Source organism: Elgaria multicarinata, chromosome 2 (genome assembly GCF_023053635.1).
Source record: "Elgaria multicarinata webbii isolate HBS135686 ecotype San Diego chromosome 2, rElgMul1.1.pri, whole genome shotgun sequence".
Taxonomy (NCBI): domain Eukaryota; kingdom Metazoa; phylum Chordata; class Lepidosauria; order Squamata; family Anguidae; genus Elgaria; species Elgaria multicarinata.
In genome coordinates, this window is record NC_086172.1 from 39,714,566 (window position 1) to 39,739,298 (window position 24,733).

General features: G+C 40.5%; 1 protein-coding gene across 7 annotated transcripts; it reads right to left on the reverse strand.

The window, feature by feature from the left end:
- Positions 1–1,381: 1,381 nt before the first annotated feature.
- HNRNPA3 (heterogeneous nuclear ribonucleoprotein A3) lies at positions 1,382–18,900 on the reverse strand. 7 transcript variants are annotated; one of them, XM_063116324.1, is made up of 15 exons: positions 18,808–18,899; positions 14,916–15,015; positions 10,852–10,974; positions 10,537–10,683; positions 10,187–10,397; positions 9,163–9,252; positions 8,960–9,052; positions 8,788–8,871; positions 7,117–7,254; positions 6,186–6,311; positions 6,033–6,104; positions 3,444–5,948; positions 3,299–3,360; positions 1,818–1,927; positions 1,382–1,562 (listed from the first exon to the last, which is right to left on the reverse strand). In XM_063116324.1, the coding sequence occupies exons 2-11, from the start codon at positions 14,976–14,978 to the stop codon at positions 6,052–6,054; spliced, it is 1,128 nt and encodes a 375-aa protein (XP_062972394.1). In that variant the 5' UTR covers positions 14,979–15,015; positions 18,808–18,899; the 3' UTR covers positions 1,382–1,562; positions 1,818–1,927; positions 3,299–3,360; positions 3,444–5,948; positions 6,033–6,051. The 7 variants fall into 7 exon arrangements, with proteins under 7 accessions (XP_062972394.1, XP_062972393.1, XP_062972392.1 ...); XM_063116323.1 differs by having other exon boundaries at positions 3,208–3,360; XM_063116322.1 differs by having other exon boundaries at positions 1,818–2,180; positions 3,208–3,360.
- Between the last annotated feature and the right edge of the window lie 5,833 nt (positions 18,901–24,733).

Here is a 24,733-nt window from a genome sequence, read left to right on the forward strand (position 1 = left end):
CTTCCTTTTTAGATCCACCTGTGAGCTTCCGACTTCCATTAGCCCCAGCAAGCACAGCTAAAGGTCAGGAATGGGAGCTATGTTCTAACATCTGGAGGTTCACAGAATCACCCCAACCACAACTGCTTTGCTCCTCTGATGTCCAAATCAATTACTCTGGCCTTTTATTGTCCTCTATCCACATTTTGTCCATTTTTTGAAGTGTAGCCTCTTAGTCAGTGTACAGAATATGACTGGCATGATAACCACTAAGTCTTAGCAGTTACGTACGTGAATTTCTGTTTGCTGCTAAATAAAAATAGTAGTGGTTTTGTAAATTATCCAAACCAGTTAACAGTTAATTCAAGTTTGCATGTGCTAAGATTAATTCAGTAGTTCTGTTAAAATCAAGCAACTCCTGTTAAATGAAATGTTGCTCTCTTGGGTATTAGGGGGAAAGAAATCCATTTACTAGACAGAACAGTGTTAGCAGTCACATCTGTAGTTGAAATAATATGTGATCTTATCCAAGTTACTTGGATATTAGGTAAGGGCTGTTAATAAGTCTAGTTTGATACTATATTAGAACAAAAATACGGACCAAATTATTTTGGTGAACAGCTATTGCTACAAAAGGTTTTTCCCCCCATGCATGCCAATGGTATGCTTAGGTTTCTTTCATGGGCTTTAAACTCCTTTTTAAGAATTTTAATGAAGTCCTCCAAGCTCTTAAGCTTCAGGGCCGTTTTGTATTGTCAGAAACCTGCTACCAACTTTACATTCATAACCTAAGTTAGGAAGGGTCTTCACAGTACTGCCTCTACTCCCAACGAACAGCCCAAAACCTTTCCTGGCTAGTACTTGCATTTTGCAGTGAAGTTACACACAGACAGGTCATTCATAAATCAAATTATGAACTTTGATTTTGTGCTCGAGAACATTTCCATCTGCAAAATGTGATATACAAAAGAGCTCTCCATTCACAGAGCAGTGCCCGTTCTTGGGCTACTCCCAGAACACTGCTCCTTTAGGACTTCCGTGAGCTTTCTAGCAATTGAACTGTACTTTTATTATAAGAACTAAAATCTTATAAGATCTAAAAGGTTTAGCCAGCTGTTCTTGACACTTTCAAAGGGGGAAGTGGATTTACCCCTTAAAACAGAGGCAAAAGTCAAAATCTGGTAGAATGTAGCCAAGGACTGTTTCAATCTGCACAACTATTTATTTATTTATTTATTTATTACATTTCCACAACTAATGGATGGCAACCCAACACTCCAAGTAACTCTGAACTCTTCAATGTATTGTGGACTTTGGAAGGATTCTTATGAAGCCAATTGTTTAATGATGCAGAAAAGATGACCTAACAGCCACATACAATTACAAGGATTTTCTCCAACGATCATGATAAACTATGAAACTTTATTGTAAACATTTGATCAAGAAACGTCTGAGATTACACACTCCAATCTATTTCCACTGTCATACACTATGAACTAGCTGCATGAGACATTGAAGTATTTCACATATTTCTACTCATGAAGAGATAGATGGTCATGTTGGTTTATTCAGGATTAGTCACCCTGCAGAGAAGAGAAAATTCAAAAATTTAGCATTCAGAATGTTAAGTTAACGTCTTGCCAATTAGCTACTGAAGAACTAGTTAGTTACTGTTCTCCCCCCATCACTACTGCTCTAACTGCCTCACTTAACATGCATTTGGCGGAGCTCTGAATTGTTTGCGGAAGTGCTAAACTATTCAAGTCTTCCCTTCCTTTCCAGAGTGCCAGCAGACCTCTGACGCTTGGGTAGGAAAAAACAGATGCATATGCACTCACCCCACTTCTTTCTTCTGTTGGGGAGTGCGGAGATTAGCAGACAAGCAGCTTGGCTTTGCCCGTTTTAGAAGATGGAAAGTGAGCACAGGTGCTGTTTGCCACTCAGATGCCTGGAATTCATGATCGAACTACAATCCATAAATATGCTCTAGTGCAGCATTTTAAATAATGTACTGATTAAGGACTTCGCCCAGTAGCATTATGTGCTCTACGCTAAACTTCATGCTATGTTTGATGTAGATAGGAGAAGTCTACAATTTCAATCTCCCCTGTGCAAGTTCATGGTTGTATAGGAGTGGAAATGTCATGCTGACAAAGGCAAGATGCCCAACAGGTGCAGAAGATCTGAAACCATGATCCTACCTTCATTAGTATACAGACCTAACACAGACAGAAAATAGGGCAAAACAAGAGATCTAAACATTATTGGGTTATGTGATATCAAGACTCAAGGAGAAACCCCCAACTAAAAACCAGGAAATCATTGCTAAAGATTTCTGTTACATGAAACACAGGTAACTTGGGGGGGGGGGATCATGTGCTCAAGTTCCAGATGAGTAACTTACTGATTTTCTTGCCTGAAAATTGGTATTAACAACATTACTAACTGAAAATCTTTAATGCCCTATTTATGTGGCTGCCAGTTATGCCAATTTCAATGTATCTTACTTCCAAATGAACTTAGGATCATGGCCTAAGACTGAGCTAAATCAAGCTAATCATCAAGTCTGCAATGGCTTTTGAAATTCTGCTTGAGATTGCTGCAAGAAATGCGGCAATTTACTACTAAGTGCAAGTTTTGTCCAAAACTAATTATATTAATGGACATGCAATTCAGTCCCCCCCTTCTAATTAATTTATGGGAAATTTATCACCAAAGCTTTCACCAGCCATTTCTTACATTTACAAAAAGTCCACATGTGCTAGAGTGAGAAATTCCAATTCAGATCTTGCCTTATCAACTGACCTGGTTCACACATAACAGCAAATCTTGGGTTAATTAACCCCTGACTTGCCACTCATGAGTGAGGAACACGCTGCTTCCCACGTGCTCCACACTTCTGCTTTTAATCAACAACCTATGATCAGTCAGATGAGGAGCATGCATGGACTAACCCACAATTTGTCATTACAAGCAAACCAGGACAATAACCCATTAGGCAAGCCAGTACCCTCAGCCACCTATCTTATGATACATAGATAATATTAACCTATCTTCTAGAGTTGTTGTAAGGATTGCTAAATAACACAAACCATTCTAAAGATATATAAATGTGACGTATTACCAGTTATTTCATAAACCAGATAAGATGAGATCTTCCATTTTAATTAATATTGGGTCTCTCACATTTCATAGTTTGGAAGTACAATGATATGTGTTGGCACTCACCTTATATTTGCATAATTTGTTCTTATCACAGAAGCTGGAGTTTCAAAGTCATGGATATATCAATGTTTTATATTGTACTACAGAGTCTTACCAAGCCAAGAGCTTTTCAGGGGGTAAGAAATCCACATCCGGTCAAGAAGTTTCTTCTACAATCTGGAAGTCAAAGATATTTTTCTTACCTTGTTCAGCAAAGAGTTGTTCTTTAATTCATGAAAAGTGTTAGAGACAAACCTTACCTATTCTTATTCCCCTTCCTTTCAGGTCTAAATGCTAGACCTATGACTCTGGGTCAACTCAAGTAGCTATGACTCAAGGAGGTTCCAACTGGAGAAGAACTCTTGCTAGACTTTCTTCGATATTTCAGCAGTGATAGGTAGATTTAACTAGCTTTTGGAAAGCTGCTCACTATCAGCATAGTATCTTATGCTTTCACTTTTCTGGAAGTTGAAGCTGGCGCTGGCTTGTCATTCTTTAATTAGGCTGACTTGTCCACATACACAATAGGCTGCTGAAGTCCTGTCTGAGTCTCCTTTGATCCACACTTGGCTAAGAGATACATCCTAGAGTCTTTAAAGCTGGTTAATTACTGTCCTCTGCTTACACTTTTCCAAGTTCACAGAGAACTAGGTCTAAGGCACTGGCACCAACAACTGGCAACTTACAGATTTCATATTAAGAATCGCAAAACAGACAAGCACACTTTAAAATGAAGTGTTTTCCCTACGTGCCATCAAGATTCCACCCCACCCCCTGTTCCATCAAGAAAAGATCAAGTACCTTAAACCCATCCTCCAATTCTGCCCTTGCAATCAACAGCAGGCCTATCCCTTGTGAGAAGAATTTGCACATGCAGCTTAATAATGTGAAGATTCCATACAATGCCAAACTGATGCACTTCAACAAGTTTTGTCTATTGGAGTATATAGGCACTGTTTCCCAAAAATAGAAAGGATATACTGAGAGGCCAGCCACCTAATTCCCACCTTAATAATATATAGTGATGACATTATGGAGCTTCAGGGGGTATATCAGTGCTTATGACATTGCTTAGCACACCTTAACACTTTTTAAATTAGATGTAACCACCGTATTCTATATCCAACAACCATGCCTCTGTGACTTGTTTGAGCAACATTTTAGAATGTCTGACAATCCATTCCTATGCTGGAATTGGCTTTACCTTATACTGTTCATTGGCCTAGAGAAGAAGTAACAGGTGAGAAATTCCAGCATCATACTGGCAAGTGTCTGAGTTTCTTCTACTCACTGTGCCCTACTCTTCTGGATGTGTATTGACAGAAAGCACTGCTCTGGCAATAGTTAAAAGAGAAGTCTGATCAGATTGAGAAGGACAGCAAATTATTAGGGAACATGGCTGTACACAAATTTGGGTAAGTGAAGGAGTAAATACCACGCCCACGGTTGTGAATTTAATGAAGTTTTGACCCCATCGTTCTGATGCATAAAAGTATTGATTTAATTCTAGCCGTAGGACTTCCATTAGTGACAAATATATCATGTTCAGCCCAAATATATCCTACTGCTAGATTGTGAACCAGTTTGATTTCACTTCACCTTCAAGGCCTACGCAGAGGGCATTAGAAAGTGTGTGAAATGTGTTTTTTACCCATGGTCAGTAAATTTATACTCATTACAAGGAACTCAAGAGGGATTGTGCCTGCGCTGAAATTTTGCTTCAGGCAGAGAGGGCATACAGAATCACACACAATAAAAGTATTAACCATAACAAATGAACTCATGTTTTTAGGGTAGAAATATATACAAATGAAGCTGTACAGTTATTAGCTAAGCAACAGACCCAGACTATTGGCTTCAAAGTTTAATCCAATTCTGTGTGTGCACTTAATCTGTTTGCCACTTGGGGTTTTTAGCCTCAACAGTAAGGCAGAAGCCTGTTCTGCCAGTGCTTAATGTAGCTCCTGCATATATCAATGAAATGGGAGGCAAACTGAATAAAGCTTTAAGAGATCTCTTTCAATGCTTATTTACTTAGAAGGTTTAAGCTAGGAAACAAAGGCTACAAATTAAGATATGCACAAACCAGAGTTATCTGGAATTTCCATTTGAAAGTAAAGCTTTTTATCATTCACAAGCACTAGTTTAAATGACTCAGTCCTAGTTATACAGCTAAACAAGCTTTAATGCAAACATCTTGTCTCTCCCTTTGCATGTGCAACTCATTTCATTTAGTTACATATGCAGAAAAACTAATGTTCTTAAACGATTCAGCATTTCTATAGTTTAAATTAATACAGATTATAATGCACTGATTTTTTTTCCTAGCAAGAATATACCCTAAAACTACATTTCTTTATTTAAAGAAGTTTCAGTAAGAAAAAACTGAACTACACAAGTATTGAAAAAATTAAAAGTTCCTTAATTATTTTTAATTCCTGGTACCACTACCACAAATTTACAGGGCAATATACCTGATTTTATGAAGAAAAGACAAAGCTACAACAACAAATTAAAAAAAAGTCAGGAATGTACATCTAAACACTACATTGCATTAAATCAATAGCTGCACTCTTTGCAAACTGTGGCTATGACAGTCCTTAAGAAGGGTTTCCTGTTTAAGCTGCAGTAACTTTTCTGACTATGGTTCATCGCTCCTTCTGTGGCAGATTTTACAGTTCCTCTAATTCATTTGGGACGACTGTCTCAAAGTAACCTGCAGCTTTCCTGACAACTCCTCGCTCTCTCCTGCTAAGAACTGTAGCCTGTTGAATATAGGATAAGAAAATGATTACTCTCAATGAAACGTTGTAGTCTTCATATACAACACTTGTTTGTAGCATACCTACCTTTATCCTGGAACAATTTTTAGAATCTTCGTCCACCATAGCCACCACTTCCTCCTCCTGATCCATAGCCACCTACAAATGGAATATTGACTGTTGAAGTAAATCTCCTTTAGGACGACAAGCCAGATGCATTTATTGTAATGTTGTATTTACCACCATAGGGACTGCCGGAGCTTCTGCCACTGAAACTGCCACCTCCTTTCATGGGTCCATAGCTTGAAGCTTGCTGGCCACTGTAATTGCCAAAGTCATTATAGCTTCCACTGCCACCATAGTTGCCTGAGAACAGAATTTGTATTTCATATTTATCACTTAGATCAAGCAATATTTCAAAAATAGATTTCAACATTCACTACAATTCATTCATATTAAATAAACTAAACAATACCAAAAACAATTTAGTATGCAATACAAGTTTCCATGGCTCTGAATGCATTGTATCTGCATAAGGGTATTTCAACTGACATGGGCTAGGGTTTGTTGTTCCTTTCTTGTCCCCGGCAAATCTAGGGACAATTCCAAGTCGAACCTTGTAAACATCACATGACTTGCAGAGCTTAATTTAAATACCAGCAGACCCCTCTTCCCTGTTTCATCTTGGGACTCTGAACATGAGAATTCACCATCATCAGTTCCTTCCACCCTCCCCTAACCCTGCTTTTGTAACATCTTGCCTGATGAAGAGATCTGGAGATCTCAAAAGTTTGCAGATCTGTTATGATCTTTTGGTTAGCCTAATATAGGTATTATACTAATACGGATTTTGGAATTGTAGTATTTCCCTTATTGGATGTTCATCTGAAGGCTTGTTACCAACACTGCTGTATGGCTTAAATAATATAATTCTATAAACCAGGCCTGGAGAAAGAATACATAAAGCTTCAAGTCACTGTAATTTCAGAGGGGATTAGAACCTGAAACGGGTTGACCTGCAATCTACTTTCAGCATAAATTCATATCGCATAACATTCGTCTTAATTAAATCTGCAAGGCCTTTTGAAAGGATGGACTGAAACTTGGAACTTTTTATCTAGTGTAAGCAATTCAGATATAGATGTTACATGATGTAATTCCAGATTCTTACCACCAAAGCTTCCTCCTTCATTGTAACCATCATAGCCTCCACCCCCTCCGCCATATCCACCACTTGGGGTTCCGTAGGTTGGGCTACCACCGTAACCTCCTCTGCTGCCGTATCCAGGACTACCACCATAGTTTCCACCTTGAGACATCAATTAAAATAAAATAGAAGTGATGACTATGTTTGCAACAAAACTCAAATAACTGCACTGAATGCAATGTCGGTGACTTCTAGATCCAGATTTGGGAATGACTACTCTAAAAGGCATTTTATAACATGATGGCTACCAATCAAGTCATCCTGATGAGAAGTCCTAATGAAGTCGCTGAACTATTCCAACCTTCCTCAACCTGGTCCATCCAAATGTTACAACTCCCATCATCCCTGACTACTAGCCATGCTAGTTGGGGTTGATGGAAGTTGTGATTCAAAACCTTACGTAGGAGAAGGCTGAACTATCCTGACATAAAGCTATTTGATGACTTCTCATGCAGTCAACTTTATTTGGATATTGACTGTATGAACTGACTCAGTTGCAAAATATTACATTTAAGGTGATCAGAGTTTTATCTCTGATAGCTCATTCACAGAATTCATTTACCAATTCATGTCACTGAACAAATATGCAGAAAACCCATGTACTTCCTCCCCTCAAATATGCTGAATACTTCAGAATGTGGCTTGAGGATCACCTATAGGTTATTTATCCTGATCTGGTAAGGCTTTGATAAGTATAGTTTGGCTGCATTAAATAAAACAATTATTACGCGTACTGTCACATTACATACATTTCATAAATCTAATCACCTGGATCCTTAGTCATCCTTCCCTTCATGGGAAGGATTCCAATCCAGCAGGGTTCCTGCTAGCAGAAGGGAGGGAATGCAGTTTTCAACAGTTCATCTTGCTATCTCAAGCACCACATCTCACGTGGTTCTGAAGGTGTTTACCCCTCACAACCTTCTGGAGCACTTTTTCAGTAGGCCTAGGGGAAAGCCGCCTTCTGCCAGAAGCAAACTTATGAAGGGATTTGCACTCACAAGAATTTAGGTTCCAAGCCAATGGCCTAGTTCGCACAACACAACATAACACAACAGCCTACCATGGCTTAATTTACCTACAGGAGATGTTGTGTTGTGCCAGGCACCTGTGCATGTCCGGCTTGCCATGTCATGAGAAACAAGGCAGCAGGGATTGTTGAGTGTTTGACAACCCTCAAATAACCCATGGCTTGTTTTAGGGTTATTTGAGAGTTGTCTAGCCCTCAAACAACCCTTGCTGCCTGAGTTTGCACAACATGGTAACAGCCCCCATAGATATGTTAGGCCATGGTGGGCAGTCATGTTGTGCAAACCAGGTCACCGAGTTGGATCTAGACTTAGTTAGCTATACTTTAGTAGTCTCTTTGAAACCATGGGACTTGTCCCTTGACAAGTTCTGTAATTAACTTCCATGCTGAAATCAATGGGATTAATTCAACCTGGATCCAACCCAATTTATCTAGATTTCCCAAATACCTAGTTTTTCTAGAACTCATGTTTCCTTTCACATTCCTCATGTTAAGATACACCAGACAGACTGAAAGAGCTATTCATTCTCAAGGGTCTACCACAGTTGCTTTATTTCCTCTAGAGTTAGGTATAATTCAAGCGATATCAGGACTGTTGTGCTTACCATCACCAAAGCCATTATATCCATCTCCACTCCCAAAACTTCCTCGGCTGCTGCCACCTCCACCACTTCCGCCACCGTAGCCTCCTAAATCAGAACAAAAGTGTTAAGAACCATATGTCATAATTCAGGGTAGCACTTTTGGAAGGTATGATAAGAAAGGACAGACATTTACCTCTGCCACCAAAACTTCCACCTCTGCCATAACTTCCACCACTGCTTCCAAAGTTCCCACGACTTGTGAAGTTGCTTGAACTGCTCCCACGACCTACAGGGAAAAAAAGAGGGGGGGGGAGTGTGAACATCTGCTAATGAAAGCTGTTACCACAAGCACCAGCACCACTAATTACTAGTTGTGCTATCATGTAACACACTCACTTCTCTGAGCAGTGGCTGTCTGCATTTCTTGCTTGGAGAGAGCTTTCTTCACTTCACAGTTATGCCCATTTATAGTATGGTATTTCTGAACTAAAAGAAATTTTGAAATTCTTATTACAAGAAGGTACATATTCTTTTTAGTTAACCTTTTATGCACAATTATCTAAAAGTCATTTTCATAGTAGTAGTACTTTAGAGTTGATTGCCTTTAAAATGTAACAATACAGCTAAACAAAAACAGTAGAACCTAAATAGTGGGAAAGCTTGGGAAAAGAGGTGGAAATTGATTGGCAGGTGAGTATGCATGTTTCTTGGAACTTCTTGAATGGCATGATATTCCACTGAATGAATGCTACCACAGAAAGAGACTTCCTCCACATTAATCTCCCCTGTTATAAGAACATCTCTAAATTTAAAGGGGGGGGGCTTTTTAAAGTACACATGATTCATGCCATTCAAACAGTGCTTGAATTACAGGAGAGGCCCATAATGTAATCCACAAGCTTTCCCCAAATTTACCAAAAACCAGTTAAGGGAACTGAGCTCCTGCTCCCCCCACCCCCGATGACGCCAGGTGGGACTCCTGCAAGTCGCAGAGGATTTTGTTTGATAATAGGGAGCATCTGATCAAACCAATTGCCTGGAGAGGTGTGAGCAGCCAGATAGCTAGATCCTGCTTAGGGATATAGCATGGGTAGATCTGGACAGACAGGTTGAGTACACAAAGGAACACAGAGCTGGAGACCAGACTGCTCTTCTCAGCCAAGCATGGAAGCACAGAGACATGATGGAGAGTTCCTGGTGAAAGGGGCAAATCGTGTTCCCCTATCCCAGCAAGCCTTCTAAAACTGTAGCTAAGTAAGCCAAGGCCCTCTCTTAATTCAAGCACTGCACTCAGGGATTGAAAAAGGCAAACTTTAAAAACATTTTTAATTGGGCCTTGTTCCTAAATTAAGTTCCTTGTTTACTAGGAAGAGTTCCGTACATTAGAGAGATGTTGAAGTCAACACAAACTACTACATACCAACAATTTTGTCAACTGTATCATGATCATCAAATGTTACAAAGGCAAACCCTCTTTTCTTTCCACTCTGCCTGTCCTCCATTACTTCTATGGTTTCAATTTTGCCATATTTTTCAAAATAATCTCGTAAATTATATTCTTCTGTGTCTTCTTTAATCCCTCCAACAAATATTTTCTTCACTGTTAAATGGGCACCAGGTTTCACAGAATCCTATAAAATTTCAAGTTGTGTGTGTTTAGCATTACAATCTTCCAAAACAGTCAGATGTTTAAAAACACATTTAGATTTACAAATAATTATTTGTATAATTCAGGCCTGTCAAATTCAGTACACTTCAATATTTACTTACTTCTCTAGAAACTGCTCTCTTTGGTTCCACTACACGTCCATCAACTTTATGTGGTCGAGCTGCCATTGCACCATCTACCTCTTCTACACATGAGTAGGTCACAAAACCAAAGCCTCGGGAACGTTTTGTCTGTGGGTCTCTCATTACCTTCATTAGAAAAAAAACATTTATGTAACACTAATTTAGGCACTGATTGTGTATGTGGATCTTTTGCCCATTAATCTGGGAATAAGCCCCACTGAAAAGAGTGGGACTATTTTGCAAGGTAAACATACATATGATGGCTGTCTTAAACTGAATGTTATGATCACTTACCACACAATCTGTGAGCGTGCCCCATTTTTCAAAGTGTTCTCTTAAACTATCATCCGTAGTTTCAAAGCTCAGCCCACCAATAAACAGCTTTCTCAATTGTTCTGGCTCCTTAGGATCATGGCCCTGAAAGAAGGAAAGTCTCAACATATCGTACAATATGCATCTTGTTGATGTGAAGTTCATTTATCTGTATTCTAACACAATTTACTTTTAGAAGCAATGAATTACCAACTTCACACTTCATAATGCTAAGAACATGACATTTTAACATCAGCATGAGTTTAGAACAGCACATTTCTGGCTTTAAATGCAGAACAATCCACTACTAGTTAGAAATACATAGAACTCAACTGGCCTATGACTCCTACTTCCATGTAAACTTGTCTAGAATTAGGGTACTAACCAGATTTGCATCTTCATTTATTAGCTTGGCTGTAAATCAAGAATTCCAGCTTAACTAGGCTAAAATCATTTAAATGATATGAGAATTCTTGCAGCCACATTCTATGGAAGGTTACTTTGAGAATAACTCAATAAATTCTGTGAGGCTTGCACCTTAGTAAAATATATAACTGCAGTCATCCAGTGCAATCCTATGCATGTTTATGCTTACTCTCAGATAAATGTGCATACAACTGCAGTCTTAGGCTGCAATCTTACGCACACTCAACTGAAAGCAAGCCCCATTGAACTCAATGGGACCTCTGAATAGACATGCCTACGATTGCACTGTTAGTGTGCCAGACAGAGCTAGGCCAAAAACATAAAATCCTATCAAGAACGCCTTCATCAATTGATGGCAGTTGTATAGGCTTTTAGTTTTCAATTAGGAAAAAAAGCTTTATTTTATTAGACTTTAAATATTTTTTTATGACATTCCATATAAAGAAAAGCTGGATTAAAGTGTGTTTAAAGCGCTACTGTAGTCAAGCTCTACTTGTAGGCTTCCCACAGGCAGCTGGTTGGCCACTGTGTGAGCAGAATGCTGGACTAGATAAGCCTTTGGTATGATTCAGCGTAATTCTCATGTTATGATTAACAAACAAAAATCCTTCAAATATCATGTACTCACATTTTAGAAAACAGCCAACTTTAACAAAGGATGCATAATCACTGCTTAAACTTATCAAGAAGTAAGAAGAGCTTTTATAACTTTCTAGTTATGAAACCTAACATCTTGACCCCACTTTTTTATTTGCAGGAAGAACAAGAAGCTGGACTTTGGAACATGTCACATCAAGACTCAGTCTTATTTAACTTTTGTCAAATTCAGAATAATCTAGATGCAAGAGAACAAGAATGTTGCTTCATTTTATATGAAATGTGGTATATTTCCCAGCAAATATAGTCAATACTCTAACGTAGTATACTCCATTCCAGTGTTCCAGCTCCACAAGAGTATGATCACTAAGGAAGCAGATTTTCTTGTTCATTTTTATGAGACCACTTTCCAGTTTATACATGCATTAAGTTATGGGGTCTTTTATCATTCACTCATGCCTATTCATGCTAAGGGCACAGAAATACCATGTGGAGTTATTATTCATAAAACCATTTAGGTTTTATGCATGTAGAAACTGTACATTTTGTTACAGGTGATATGAAATTTTTATAAGTGGTTGTTTTAAAGCCTACAAAGTGAGGTGCTTTAATTACTGAACTGAATAGAAACATTCTCCTCTTATCGCATGTCACATTATCATACCCAATGTGTTTAAGAGTCTCTCCCTCAGGTTAGTTATTGTAGGGGCTTTCTAAGATCAATAGCATTTTTAACTTCCCACATCACTTTTAATCATCACTCCTTGGTAGTACATTTCTTTGAATTAATCTACTGAGATACTTAGCTTGGAGCCTCTCCAGAAGAAACAAATTTCCTTGAATATTAAGATCTATCCTGCCTCTAAAACAAGAGGCTTTAAGGGTCAGGACCACCATACTAGGTTCCAGAATCGCAAAGGAAGAAGACAATTATTCAGTTGATGGCCATATGTTGTCAGAGAAACAAATACAATGGCCTACTGTCCTTTGCAATATTCTAATTATTAGTGAAGAAATATATGCCTAGATTACCCAGCTGAATAGGAAAAATCTGTCACATTCCCAATTAAGAAACCTATGGCAACTATATTGAAATACTAGGGTCATCTGGAAAATACCTGAATTGGAATGGAATTGAAACTAAACACCAAACAGAGCAGAAATCAGGTGGTCCACACTGGAAGGCAGAGGAGCACACATTTTGGCCAAGCGGATACTTGTGGTTTACTGAAAAGTCTCATTATGTTCAACGGGGCTTACGTCGAGGACTCCTATTTCCCTGTCCTCCGCTGTGTCTCTGGAAGAACTAGTCATTCTGGTAGTGATCCCCAATTATCCCTTCGGTGTTCCTTACCCCTAAGCCATCCATTATTATAACAGCCAGCCCCAACCCTGCACTGGAGTGAGGTATCTGAGGCAGTAAGCCTGTGTGCACCAGTTGTTGGGGAACATGGGTGGGAGAGTGCTGTTGCACCATGTCCTGCTTTGCTGGTTCCTGGTCGACAGCTGGTTGGCCACTGTGTGAATAGAGTGCTGGACTAGATGGACCCTCAGTCTGATCCAGCATCAGGGCTCTTCTTATGTCCTTATGAGGTGTGGATCTTCCCTGACATTATTCTGAACCATCTCCAAACTAGAGGGGGAGGTGAAGGCTCCTCACCACCCACAATGGTGAGTGATGAACCACGCACAAAAGCAAGGGTGCCAAACAGAAATTTGGACTACTGCTGGTTTCCATAAAGCACCACCTGTGTCATGATGAACCCACTGCAAAATATCGGCTACTCTATTCCTTGTTCTTCCTGCCTTCCACAAACAAAATTTATGTAGCTCTTATTCAGGTGATTAGTCTGTGGATTATATGGAGAATTCTGCTTTACAGCAAGATGCTGTGATCTCTTTTAACTCTGTGATTCTGTAATATGAAATCGGAAATCATGATATAAGGAACTCCATAGAATAAAAGCCACCATTCAGATACGTTCTGTAAAGTGGAATACAGAACATACAACAATGTTGTTTTCCATGCTGGGGCGAGTAAGAGAAGGGAGACATGTGGAAAGAAAAACAATATGTTCTTCTTAAGATAGTGGATTCAGACATCTGTCATTTAAGTTAGATTAATAGTGACATTTAGTTATTCCCAGTGTTTTGAATATCATGTATTCAAATGTCTGGTTATAATTTCACAGAAGTTTGTACTTTCTTCCTTGACAGTTGCAATTGTTGCATCACAGTTAACACTTCAACAGATGGCTGCTTGCTAAACATCTCCAAAATACTGCACAATACAATCAGTTCAGGATTTTAACCAAGTGAAATTGATCAGCCCATACATGGCACCATTTGGTCTAGTTCTCAATGAAGTGGCAAATGTTTTACTATACTGTACTGTTTTAGACTGCAGTTGGGAGCACATGTAAAATAATTTTCCTCTTTACAGAATACTAAACTCTTACCCATGACATGTTAAGTTTTCTACCTGTAGTTTCTTTGTATGGAGGAATATCCAATATGATCCCCTCCTGCCCCAACAGTCTGAAGTAGAACAGCATAAACACAATTACCACCTCAATGAGAACTGGACCCGATTCAACTGGAAATATTAAAACACCCGGATCCGCAATGAGTCATTTTTGCCTTGTTCATTTTAGTATACTACGTTTTGGCCTACCTTTAGCAGTCATATCTTCAGTAAAGTGCCCATTTCTAGAATTTGATAACTTCTATATGATTTTAATTCTATTTATTAATAATAAATATCTATTTAGATACTGTTTTTCAAGTTCTACTCTTCACGGTAATACTCTCATTATGCACAGAACTGTAAGTTACAAACTTACTATAAATATCTCAAACTAGTGCAGGAAATGAAAAGCATAATATAGTCTTTAAGAGCCAAGCAGAGGAGAGTATGGCAATAGGTGGCCTGAGCCACACATTGGAGCAACCAAAGCAGCAGCAAGCAAGAGTTCTCTTACTATTTCCCCACGTCAGAAAACTAGAAAAAGAAAGCATTCGACCTGTGAAGATCTTCTTCCCCTCCTCTTGTAATCTTCAGCCTCTCTCTCCTCTTTACACGCCATTTTGGGAGGGTGTTCTGACTCAGTTGCTCCTTTTAACCTAGATAACAAGCAGTACGAGTAATTTACCCGTTCCTGGAAGATTTTTTCTTTACTCTCATACAAAACAGAGGGGCTCTAAATTTTAGTGGAGCAAACATATGAGAGCCACTTCACTTTAAGGGATGGCACTGTATGAGAGAATGAAACAAAGTGGGGTGGGGGCTTTGTTCTCAAGCCACTTATTCTGATAGTTGAAATTCATGAACTTATTATTCACTCAATTGCAAGCAGTAGCTAGCAAGAAAAAACAACAGCTGAATGGGTCTGATATTATCCCTGAAACTATTTTTTTTTAAAGGAGACACAGCATCTCTATTGCAAAGGCAAGTATATTAGTTATTATTTGGTATAAAGGATTGCAAATTGAACTGCTAGACCGTTAGACTCTATTCAGATATATGCTATATATTTAAGTCTACCCAACACTTCTACTGTTTCTACACTTCAATCTATATTAATCTATTTATTCTCGTTGATCATGCATGTAAAAAAAAAGACCAGAGTGGGATTGGGAATCAAGCTCAAGCCTGTCCGTGCCCTAATCTCTGAGCGCGTCTCTCGCCTCTGTTCTTCGGCCTCTCCTCTCCTCTTGGAAAGCCAACCGCGCCTTCGCGTGAGACTCCTCCCTGCCCCCTCTCCTTCAAACCCAGCGCGTCAAGCCACGCACGCGTCTTGCCCTCCACCAAACTCACGCGAGACGTCCGGGGCCTAGCGATGAAAGCGCGGCTGCCTCGCAGACGAAAAGGCCAACGGCTTTCCGGGGCTGAACGTATGCTCAGAACCCCCCCCCCCCTTGCGTTCTTGTTGCCCCGGCGACAACGAGGGAAAAAAACTGTTTATCCCCGGGGGGTGCAGAAGTGAGAGCTGCCCATAGACATTAATGGAGAAAGCCTCTCTTTTAACGTAGCTGTAATAAGCAACCAGTTTGTCCCATCTCCTAGGAAAAAATACCAGCAAAGAGAGGAATACCTGCTCTTTCTAACTCCGGTTCTATTTCATTTGTGTGGGTCGTCCGTCCCCCCAACAACATTTTAAATAGCCCTCCTAGTGCAAATACATTATTCCCATCCTGTAGGTTGGAGACTGTGACAGCTGCTTAGGGCAACCTCTACAGCGTAGTTCATTCCTAATATTCCTGGCTGAGGTGTCAGGAATGGCTTACAACAACCATGCAATGCAGTCCAGTGGGTATCAGCCTGACACTAAGAGAGCAGCATACAACTCAGTAGTATTGTTGTCCCCATCTAGCAGGTTGGGCTGAAAGACTGGCATACAACAACTCTGCAATAGGTATTATAGCCCGGGGTGGGGGCTGTGCTGAGATTTCTTATCACCTGAAATCTCCAGTTTTCAGCCCAAACCCTCAAGTTGCAGTAAAGTCCCATCTGCTTCAATTACTCCCTCAGACCCTTTCCCCCAGCACTCAATTTCATGCATAGATCTAGTGGGCAGACAGGAGCTGAGTTCGGACTACACTAATCAACCGTGGGTGTGGGGAGATAGGAACAAAATAGAAAACAACTCAGCCAGCATGTGCTTTATATATATATTTATAGCAGGAGTTAGATCTTCTGGGGATTGTTTGTGTGCATGGGAGGGGGGAACAGCTGCTGTCCAATCAATTAGCTTAAAATCTCTAGTTCTCTACTGATTTCTATGGACAGCTCTCACTTCTGCCAGGGAAAAATACTACTACTAAGGTCTATTCAAACCAAAAATACAAGAGATGGCTCAGATCCTTTCACAACTGCAGGAGATACAGGTACCTCAGCTGCTGACATAGGTCCCCAACACCCAGCTTGTATAAGCAAAGATACAGAGAATGCAAGCCTTCAGACAGTGCAAAACAGCAAGCCCCAATAGACCCCGCACAGCTGGTTTCAGCAAGAAGTAGACCAAACAGAAACTTTGGATCTCTAACAAATATTTCTTGTTAGAAGCACAGTACAAAGCATTTTAATGCTTTTGTATTTCTGTTGGGAACGATTGCTTACTACCAGAAATAATGCTTATATTAAAAACAATTTCTAGTTTTATAAGCTACACTTTCAATAGTTCTTAATATGATGTTAGATGCAATGTGTCTCAACTGTTGGTATGTTAGCTAGGAATTCTTTATCAGCCTGAAATGTTCTAAGTTAGATTACAGTGCAAACCCAGCATCTCTACTCTGAAGTAAATCCTACAGAATTCTAGAGCGCTTCAGCTATTGGGTGGTATAGAAATGTAACAAACAAACAAATAAAAAGTGTTTATAGGATTACAGCGTTAGCTATGTAGTTTTAACGATGCAACATGTGCTCCTTTATGTAATATTTCAATCTAGATGTGCACAAGTTTTAATCATTATAATTATATCCAGTGAAACTGAATATTCTTTGACAGTATAGCCATCCCTCCATATAAAGATGCATGTTATACTTTAGTTGAGTATTACTTTGAAGGGGATTTTTTTTTTACTTTTTATCACTTAAGTTATGAAATCAGGTTACGTTTTAAATTAATCTTCAAGTAAACTATGCACACTTCTAAAACTATTTATACAACTGCTGATTTCTATGTTACATAACAGATTTAGGACAAGATTTAATGACAACCATCTCATAGAAGTTACTCCCAAGAAAGTGTAGACAACATTCAAAGATACTTAGTTCTAATTAAGCATGCACAGAATCAGCCTATAAGGATGCTTGTTTTCAAATAAGTTTCAATAGTAAATGGGGCTTAGTATCAATTAATTATGTTCAGTATTGGTCCTAGGCATTTAAGCATCATTCCAGAGAAGGATCAGTTTGATAATATGTTATTAAGAGACCTGCTTATTCACATACACTAAAAAAAATTCTATTAACTAACACCAGTTTTAAGAACTATCAAGAAAAAGTCATTATTCATTTTCATCTTAAGAAGCACTGGATCATGCAGGCAAATGTAAAGTCCCCATAATATCAGAATTGAAAATACCCAAGGGACTTGGAAGAGCATTGCTTATATGGAAGGTAGTTAATTTTAGCTTTCTGCTGCTATGTAGGAACCAGATGCTTTTTTTGTTGTTGTTATTGAACAATTTTATTCCCAAAACGATAAAAAAGAGAGTAAATAGAGAGTACCACTCCAGGGGGGGAAATGGTTACAGGTGGAAAATCAACTATACAATATTTTGTATTTCCTGGCGGCTAAGTTCTTATATAGAAACAGTGTCCAACAAATTGCTCAATCTATGAATGTTTCGGGATCCTAATGAACTCAATAGGACTTCCTTAGGAATTGCAGTCCAAAACTAAAGGGGAAAGCTTTGCAAAAGTGATCCCTGGTTTCCTCCTTTCGTCCGAGTTTAATCAGAATAGGCGGGAGAATCCAGTAATGTGTGCACGAGTCAGAGGTTGGATGCGAGATTATTTTTTTTAGGTGAGCTATATCCTACTCTCTCAAATTAATACATTATAAGGGAGGTGTTTATTAAACTTCGGAAAGGGCCACACAAAATGATGATCCACTCCGCTCTACTGCGGCTGCTCTCGCTTAATCTCAGTCCCTCTCCCCGCAAGTCACAATGGCGTCCAGAAGCAGAGGCCTCTCCCGCCCCTCTACCACCACTACCCTCGTTGCGCCATTTCGGAGAATTACTTGGTTGCAACTAGAGAAGCGGGAACCGGGGGGAGCTAGAAGCAAAGACCCGAGCCAGCCAACAACCCTCCCTCCCGCGCACCCTTCACACGATGCCTCCCGTAACCCCCGTCCCTGGGCCCGCTGCCTGCCTCTCTTCCCGCGCGATACCGATAATCGTTACCTCCATTTTGTGACTGGATTTTGCCTCCTTCAGCCTCAATATGGAGCCGAGAGGAAGAGGGTGGGCGGGGCGCCCAGGTCACAGGAAACGGGCACGTGAGAGGAAAGGCGGGCTCAACCGAAAGGAAGATCGGGGGAGGTAATAGCGAATAAACGGCGTCAGAATTATGAAACTGGGTTGTGGTTCGTTCGCTGGACGTGGGGTGCTCCAGCTTCGAAGGGAAACCTCATGGAACTATGACGAGAACAGGGCCGGTCCCAAGTTATGGGGGGAGTTCTGGCCACATTTGCAAGAACGCCCCCCCCGCCTTCTCTTTCAGTTAGTCTAATCCTCCCAAGTAAGCCGCCAAGACGAAGAGGACACGCAAGTGGGCAGAGGCCGCCGGTCCTAAGGGGGGGAAGAACTGCTCTCAGAGACAGCGCGAGCGAGCAAAAGCGCGTGCACAACCCGCCGCGCGCGCGCTCGCCTCTGGCGCGTCATCGCCTTCGTCCCCTCACGAAGAGCGCGAGTGGGCCGGGAGCAGCTTCCTCTCGTGATTGATTCCACTTGCTCGCTCACCTACGTGCTCTTTCCGAACCTCTTCTTCAAACTGGTGCCCTCCGCTCTTGATTGTGTTGGGACTACAACTCCCAGCATGGCTGCCGCGGGGATGCTGGGAGTTTTAGTCCAACGCAACCGGAGTGGAGGGCACCAGCTTGGGGAATGCTCGCTCGCTCTGTGCCATTGGGCACCGCCAGAGGAAAGCGCGAAGGGGCAGGAACCGCCGCCCCCTCTCCTCTGGCTCGTCGGCGCTCCCCCGCTGGGCCCGTTGCGGGCTGTGGCCCCTCCAGGACGATGGGGCAGCTGATGGGTTGGTAGCAGCGCCACGTGGTTCTTGCAGCCATAACTCCCGTCCCTTGTTTGCTATCGCGGTACTAACTGGCCTGGCCGAGAGGCTCTGTTCGGCGAATGCTCCCGCACACTCACCATGATTCTTTATTAAATTATTAATCGAAGGACTGTGCACTGCTCTTCAGCTGAAAAGGACTCCCAGGAGAGTTCAATCTTAGTCATTCCTTCAAAGGACAGATTATTTTGATGCAAGGATTATTTTTTCATCTTCTGGATCTGGGCATTTTGCTTTTATTATTAATTAGTATTACAAATACAAAATTTATAAAAATTATGTGTAACCAACACCATAAATTTGCCTTTCCCCACCCTGGATGCTTCCTGATGTTTTTGACAACATCTGGAGGGACTCAGTTTGGAGAAGGCTGCCATAAGCAAACATTAATTCAGGGTATTTATTTGTGTGTGTTTTGTTTTAAAAAAAATCCAATTCATATACTCTTACATTTTTAATCTCCACACTCGATTAAGAGTGCAGTTTTGATCTATTTTTCCAAAAGGTTGTTAGAGACGCACACACTAAAACAAAATATAGATACTGCCCAACAAAAGGTGCTGTGGCATTTCATGAAGAATTGATTCCTAATATGAATATCAGACCTCCATTGATTTGGATGTTTGTTTGTTGTTGTTATATTTATTTGTTTCCTGCCTTTTCCCCTAATACTGGGACTCAAGGCAGCTTTACAAAATTGAAACATATACAATTAAAACATAAATAGAAATATTAAAAAATAAAAATATATAATTAAACCAGCTGTAATGTTAAAACATTTTTTTAAAAAATTAAAAGGCAAATGACAATTCAAAATCCAGTGTATTAAGACAGGACCAGACTATTCCCAAAGGCCTGATGGAACAAAAACGTTTTTGCCTGCCTCTGGAAACAGCAAGGAGGGAGCCAGTCTAGCCTCCCTGGAAAGGGAGTTCCAGAGCCTTGGAACAGCTACTGAGAAGGCCCTCTCCTGCATTCCCACCAGGGGTGCCTGTGATGGTCGGACCAGCTCATAAGGGAGAAAACAGTTCTTTCACATAACCAGGATCTGAGACGTGTAGGATTTTATAGGTCATAACCAACACTTTGAATTAGCTGTAGTAACAGGGGAGTTGTATGCTCCCTTTAACCAGCCCCAATCAACAATTTGGCTTCAGCTCTTTGAGCCAGGTGAAGCTTCTTAACACTCTTCAAAGGCAGCCCCACGTAGAGCGTGTTACAATAATCCAAGTGGGATTTGACTAAGGCATGGGTCACCATGGCCAGATCAGACTTCTCTAGGATTGGGCACTAGCTTTAACTGTGCAAATGCACTCCTGGACACCGCTGAAACTAAATGTTATTCTGCAATTATGCCCGGAAAGGTGCGAACAGGTTTCATATACAGCTCTATGAAACATGTTCGCATCTTTTGGGGCATAATTGCATAAGTCCTACATCAGGAGTGAGCAATTTGTGGCCTGGGGTCACAAGCCTTCTGCATGTGATCAATTCAGTCATCTAACAAGAGCAATCTGTCCTTTCCTTGGGTGTCTGCTGGGCATAAAAGGAGACAGAGCAAAGGAGGTGGCAGAAAAAGAAAAGAGGTGACCCACCCACCAGCAGCATGCCCACCACCCTGACAGATTACCTGGGAAGGAATATGGCCTATGCCCCCCCCCCAAAAAAGTTGCCCACCCCTACTTTACTTAGAAGTAAGTTGCACTGAATTCAATAGGGTGGATTTCTATGTAATTGGCATACGTTTATTAATAGCCTAGTAAACTTATTTTATTGATGAAAGGGACTGAAGGTGGTAGGTATGTGTTAAAACCAAATTTGCAAGGTGAAAAGTCAAGGTCATGAGGACTGCTGTACCTCAGCCTATGTGTACATGTATATTTATATACACTGAAGATTTTCAGTCGAAATGCATCTGGCCAAGACCTTCAAGGTATACGGAGCACTTTTACATTGTATTTTTAACCTCTTGTATATTGCACATTGTGAGTACTCTGTATATTCTTTATATATATATATTTGTATTTTACTTTAATACGAAAACTTCGCTATAAATCCATTATTACCTTAACTCGAGAACTTCTGGACCAATTTTGCTCATTTTTGTTTTAAACTGAAGCTTAAGCTGCGTAGAAAATGTTGATTTTTTTTTTAAAAAATTGAAGCTCGAGCTTTTAAAGCAATTAATTTCCTTCATGCCAAACAGGCAGGGCAGCTGCTCCCCCAGCAGGATGACAGCAGCCCTGTTCAGGCAATCAGTATGATGCAAAGGTGGGCCCTAGGTGCAGCTGTGTGGTTAAGCTGTCGCCAGCAAGGCGAGAGAAAGGGACAGAGGCAGCCAACTGGGACCTGCGAGGGAGGGGGTGGGGACACACCACATGCGAATTTTCATGGGGGATTCACTCCGCAAGAGCAATATTTTCATTTTTCATGATCCCCTCTGTGGTGAAGGGACTGAGGGGTAAAAAAAAGCAAGAAAGGAGCAGGGGCTGTACACTAGCGGTATAAAATAACACACCTAGCTATTTCTTCAGCTTTTCTATAAGCCTACTTTTGCAGATGAAATGACAGGCATGCATACCAGAAAATCAAATGTTCGCTCAGCTATTATACTTGTCCCATGCCTCAATCAGTCTGTCTTTATCTTATAATTGTACAAATGCTGCATAAGTGCAAATGTGTTTATTACTTTTAAATAAGGATATATTTTAAAAAGTGTAAAATTGCTCCTGAGGGGTGTGGGAGGGGGGTAGTTGGTTTCTTGATGACATCAAGGGTGGTCAGCCAATCAGTTTCTTGATGATATCAAGGGTGGTCAGCCAATCAGTTCCGTGCACTGCTTGCTGTTCCTCATTTAAACATGCAGAGCCAGCTTTTCAGAGACTAGCTGTGGAGAGGAAAGGAATTTTGGATTGAGAACATTTGCAGAGCAGACCAACTGCTCCCAAAATGTAGTACCATAAGGCACACAAGGCCTTTGGCCTGTTAACGCTACCAATTAAGGATAGCTTCCAGTTGCCAACTGACCATGTGGTAATGACTTTAAATCTGACCATGCACTGTAACTTTCTAGATACAACCGAGACTTGGGTATTTTTACATTAAGGAGGAATTGTGTTGCTTACTCAGGGTGTTTGTGCTTCCTGATTTTTGGCACAATTGTTATGGGCTTAATTACATGGACGAAGATGGGCAATGACGAGGTTTGAATTGAATACTTCCCCTCCATTCAGTTTCATTGAGACAGCGCCATCTAGTGGTTCTTTTCTTGACCAGATACAAAAGTGGCCAGGGCTCCTGCAGCTTTGAAATTCCATTTTCTCTGCAACTGTTAAAGATACAAGAGCCCTGTCCTCCTTTTCATATGGTCACCCTAGATTGGGGTTTTGTGGGGGGCAACCATGGGGAACAATGGATTCTATACATGACTGCCAAGGGAGACAGGTTTCAACACACTTTCCTCCTAGGCTTTAGTGGAAAGGGCTGCAGTCCTATACATACCTGGGAGTAAATCTCATTGAACTCAATTGGACTTTCTTCTAAGTAGATGTATATAGGATTGTACTGTAGATGCCGTATTGCCTAGCTTGTCTCACTTTTCAAAATCACATTTACTTGCATGCGTTCATTTTTAAGTTTGATTCAATAACAAAACCTGCATAATTAATGAAAAATACATCTGCAGCTAGTTTACGTGGCTATGTATTTTAATAATCTCTTGTTAAAAGGGTAAATTATATATTTTGGAAAATAGGCTGAGCTACAGGTGTCAGGTTTCTGTTCTTTTGTACCTATATATTAGGGTTGTGCATTTCATTTGCTAGCAGCTAGATCCTATGCCTTGCAATAACTATTATGGCTCATGTAGGTGTGTGGTGTTACTTTCAAATGCCTGCGAAAGATAGACGTGGTTGCTAAAAATGTTATAGGTCTTCAGTAATACCCAGAATTACTAAATATAAGGCCGATTGCTTCTCTTTTTTCATTAAATTAAATTCTAAATGTTTTAACTAGTGTATCTTCCCATGTAACAACAGTGTAGGAAGGGGTGTTTGTTTGGATTTTTATTTTGCTGCTGTGATGCAATATTTGGTTCTGTCTGTCTTCTGTACTTACTGGGCTGAGCCATGAAACGTGTGCATATGTTTGGGGGAGGGGTGGGAGAGGGAGCTGGAATGGAAGGGGCTGAGGAATGTTCACACTAAAAGGAATGGAATCCCGTTTCTTGGATCTCTGTCTGTGCTAATGCCTTCTAGTTCCACGAGCACTTTGTTCCATTGAAGTTCCTTTGTTTAATGAATAAATCTTCAATGTGAACATGATTGTTAGTTAGAGGTCTTAATAAGACAGAATTGTATTATTTGATTGTGTTTAATTTTACAGTATTTACTCGGAAGATCAGATTTACACTGAGATGTGAATATGTCCTTTCTGACTCTCTTCACGGCTCTGTTGATGAACAGGGTGAGGAAAATAAACCGGAGTCCTTCCATGACTGCAATGCAGATCTGATTGTGGGAGTGGTCCCCTGCAAAAGCCATGGGTCAGTATGCAGCCAGTAATAGTCAACTCTCTGGGGCTGAATTTAAATCTGTGGCGTTGGTCTGAGTTGCCTGTCTCTGGCTTCTAAACACAGAACAAATCTCTCAGTTTTTTCCATGGCACCAGCAATTTCTTAAGCACACTGGCACACTTTAAACAATAAACAATGACTGTTAATTCTTAGAGTTTTGCAAAAGCAAGCTGTATCTGAATCCATAACCCTGCTAAGCTAAAGTACTGAGATTTATATGAGTGAGTCCAGAGGGACTAATCAGACAGTCCGAAAGTCCTGCACTGAGAACCCATTTTGACTTAGTGGGGAGATGATATGCTTTCCAGCAGCAAAACGGAGAAGAAAATGACAGCAGTATTACAGAGAATGTAGCAACACTTAGGAGCTGCTTCTCCGGCCTCTATGGCAGCCTTCCCCAACTTGATGCCCTCCAGATGTTTTGGACTACATTTTCCAACAGCCCCAGCCAGCATGGCCAATAATCA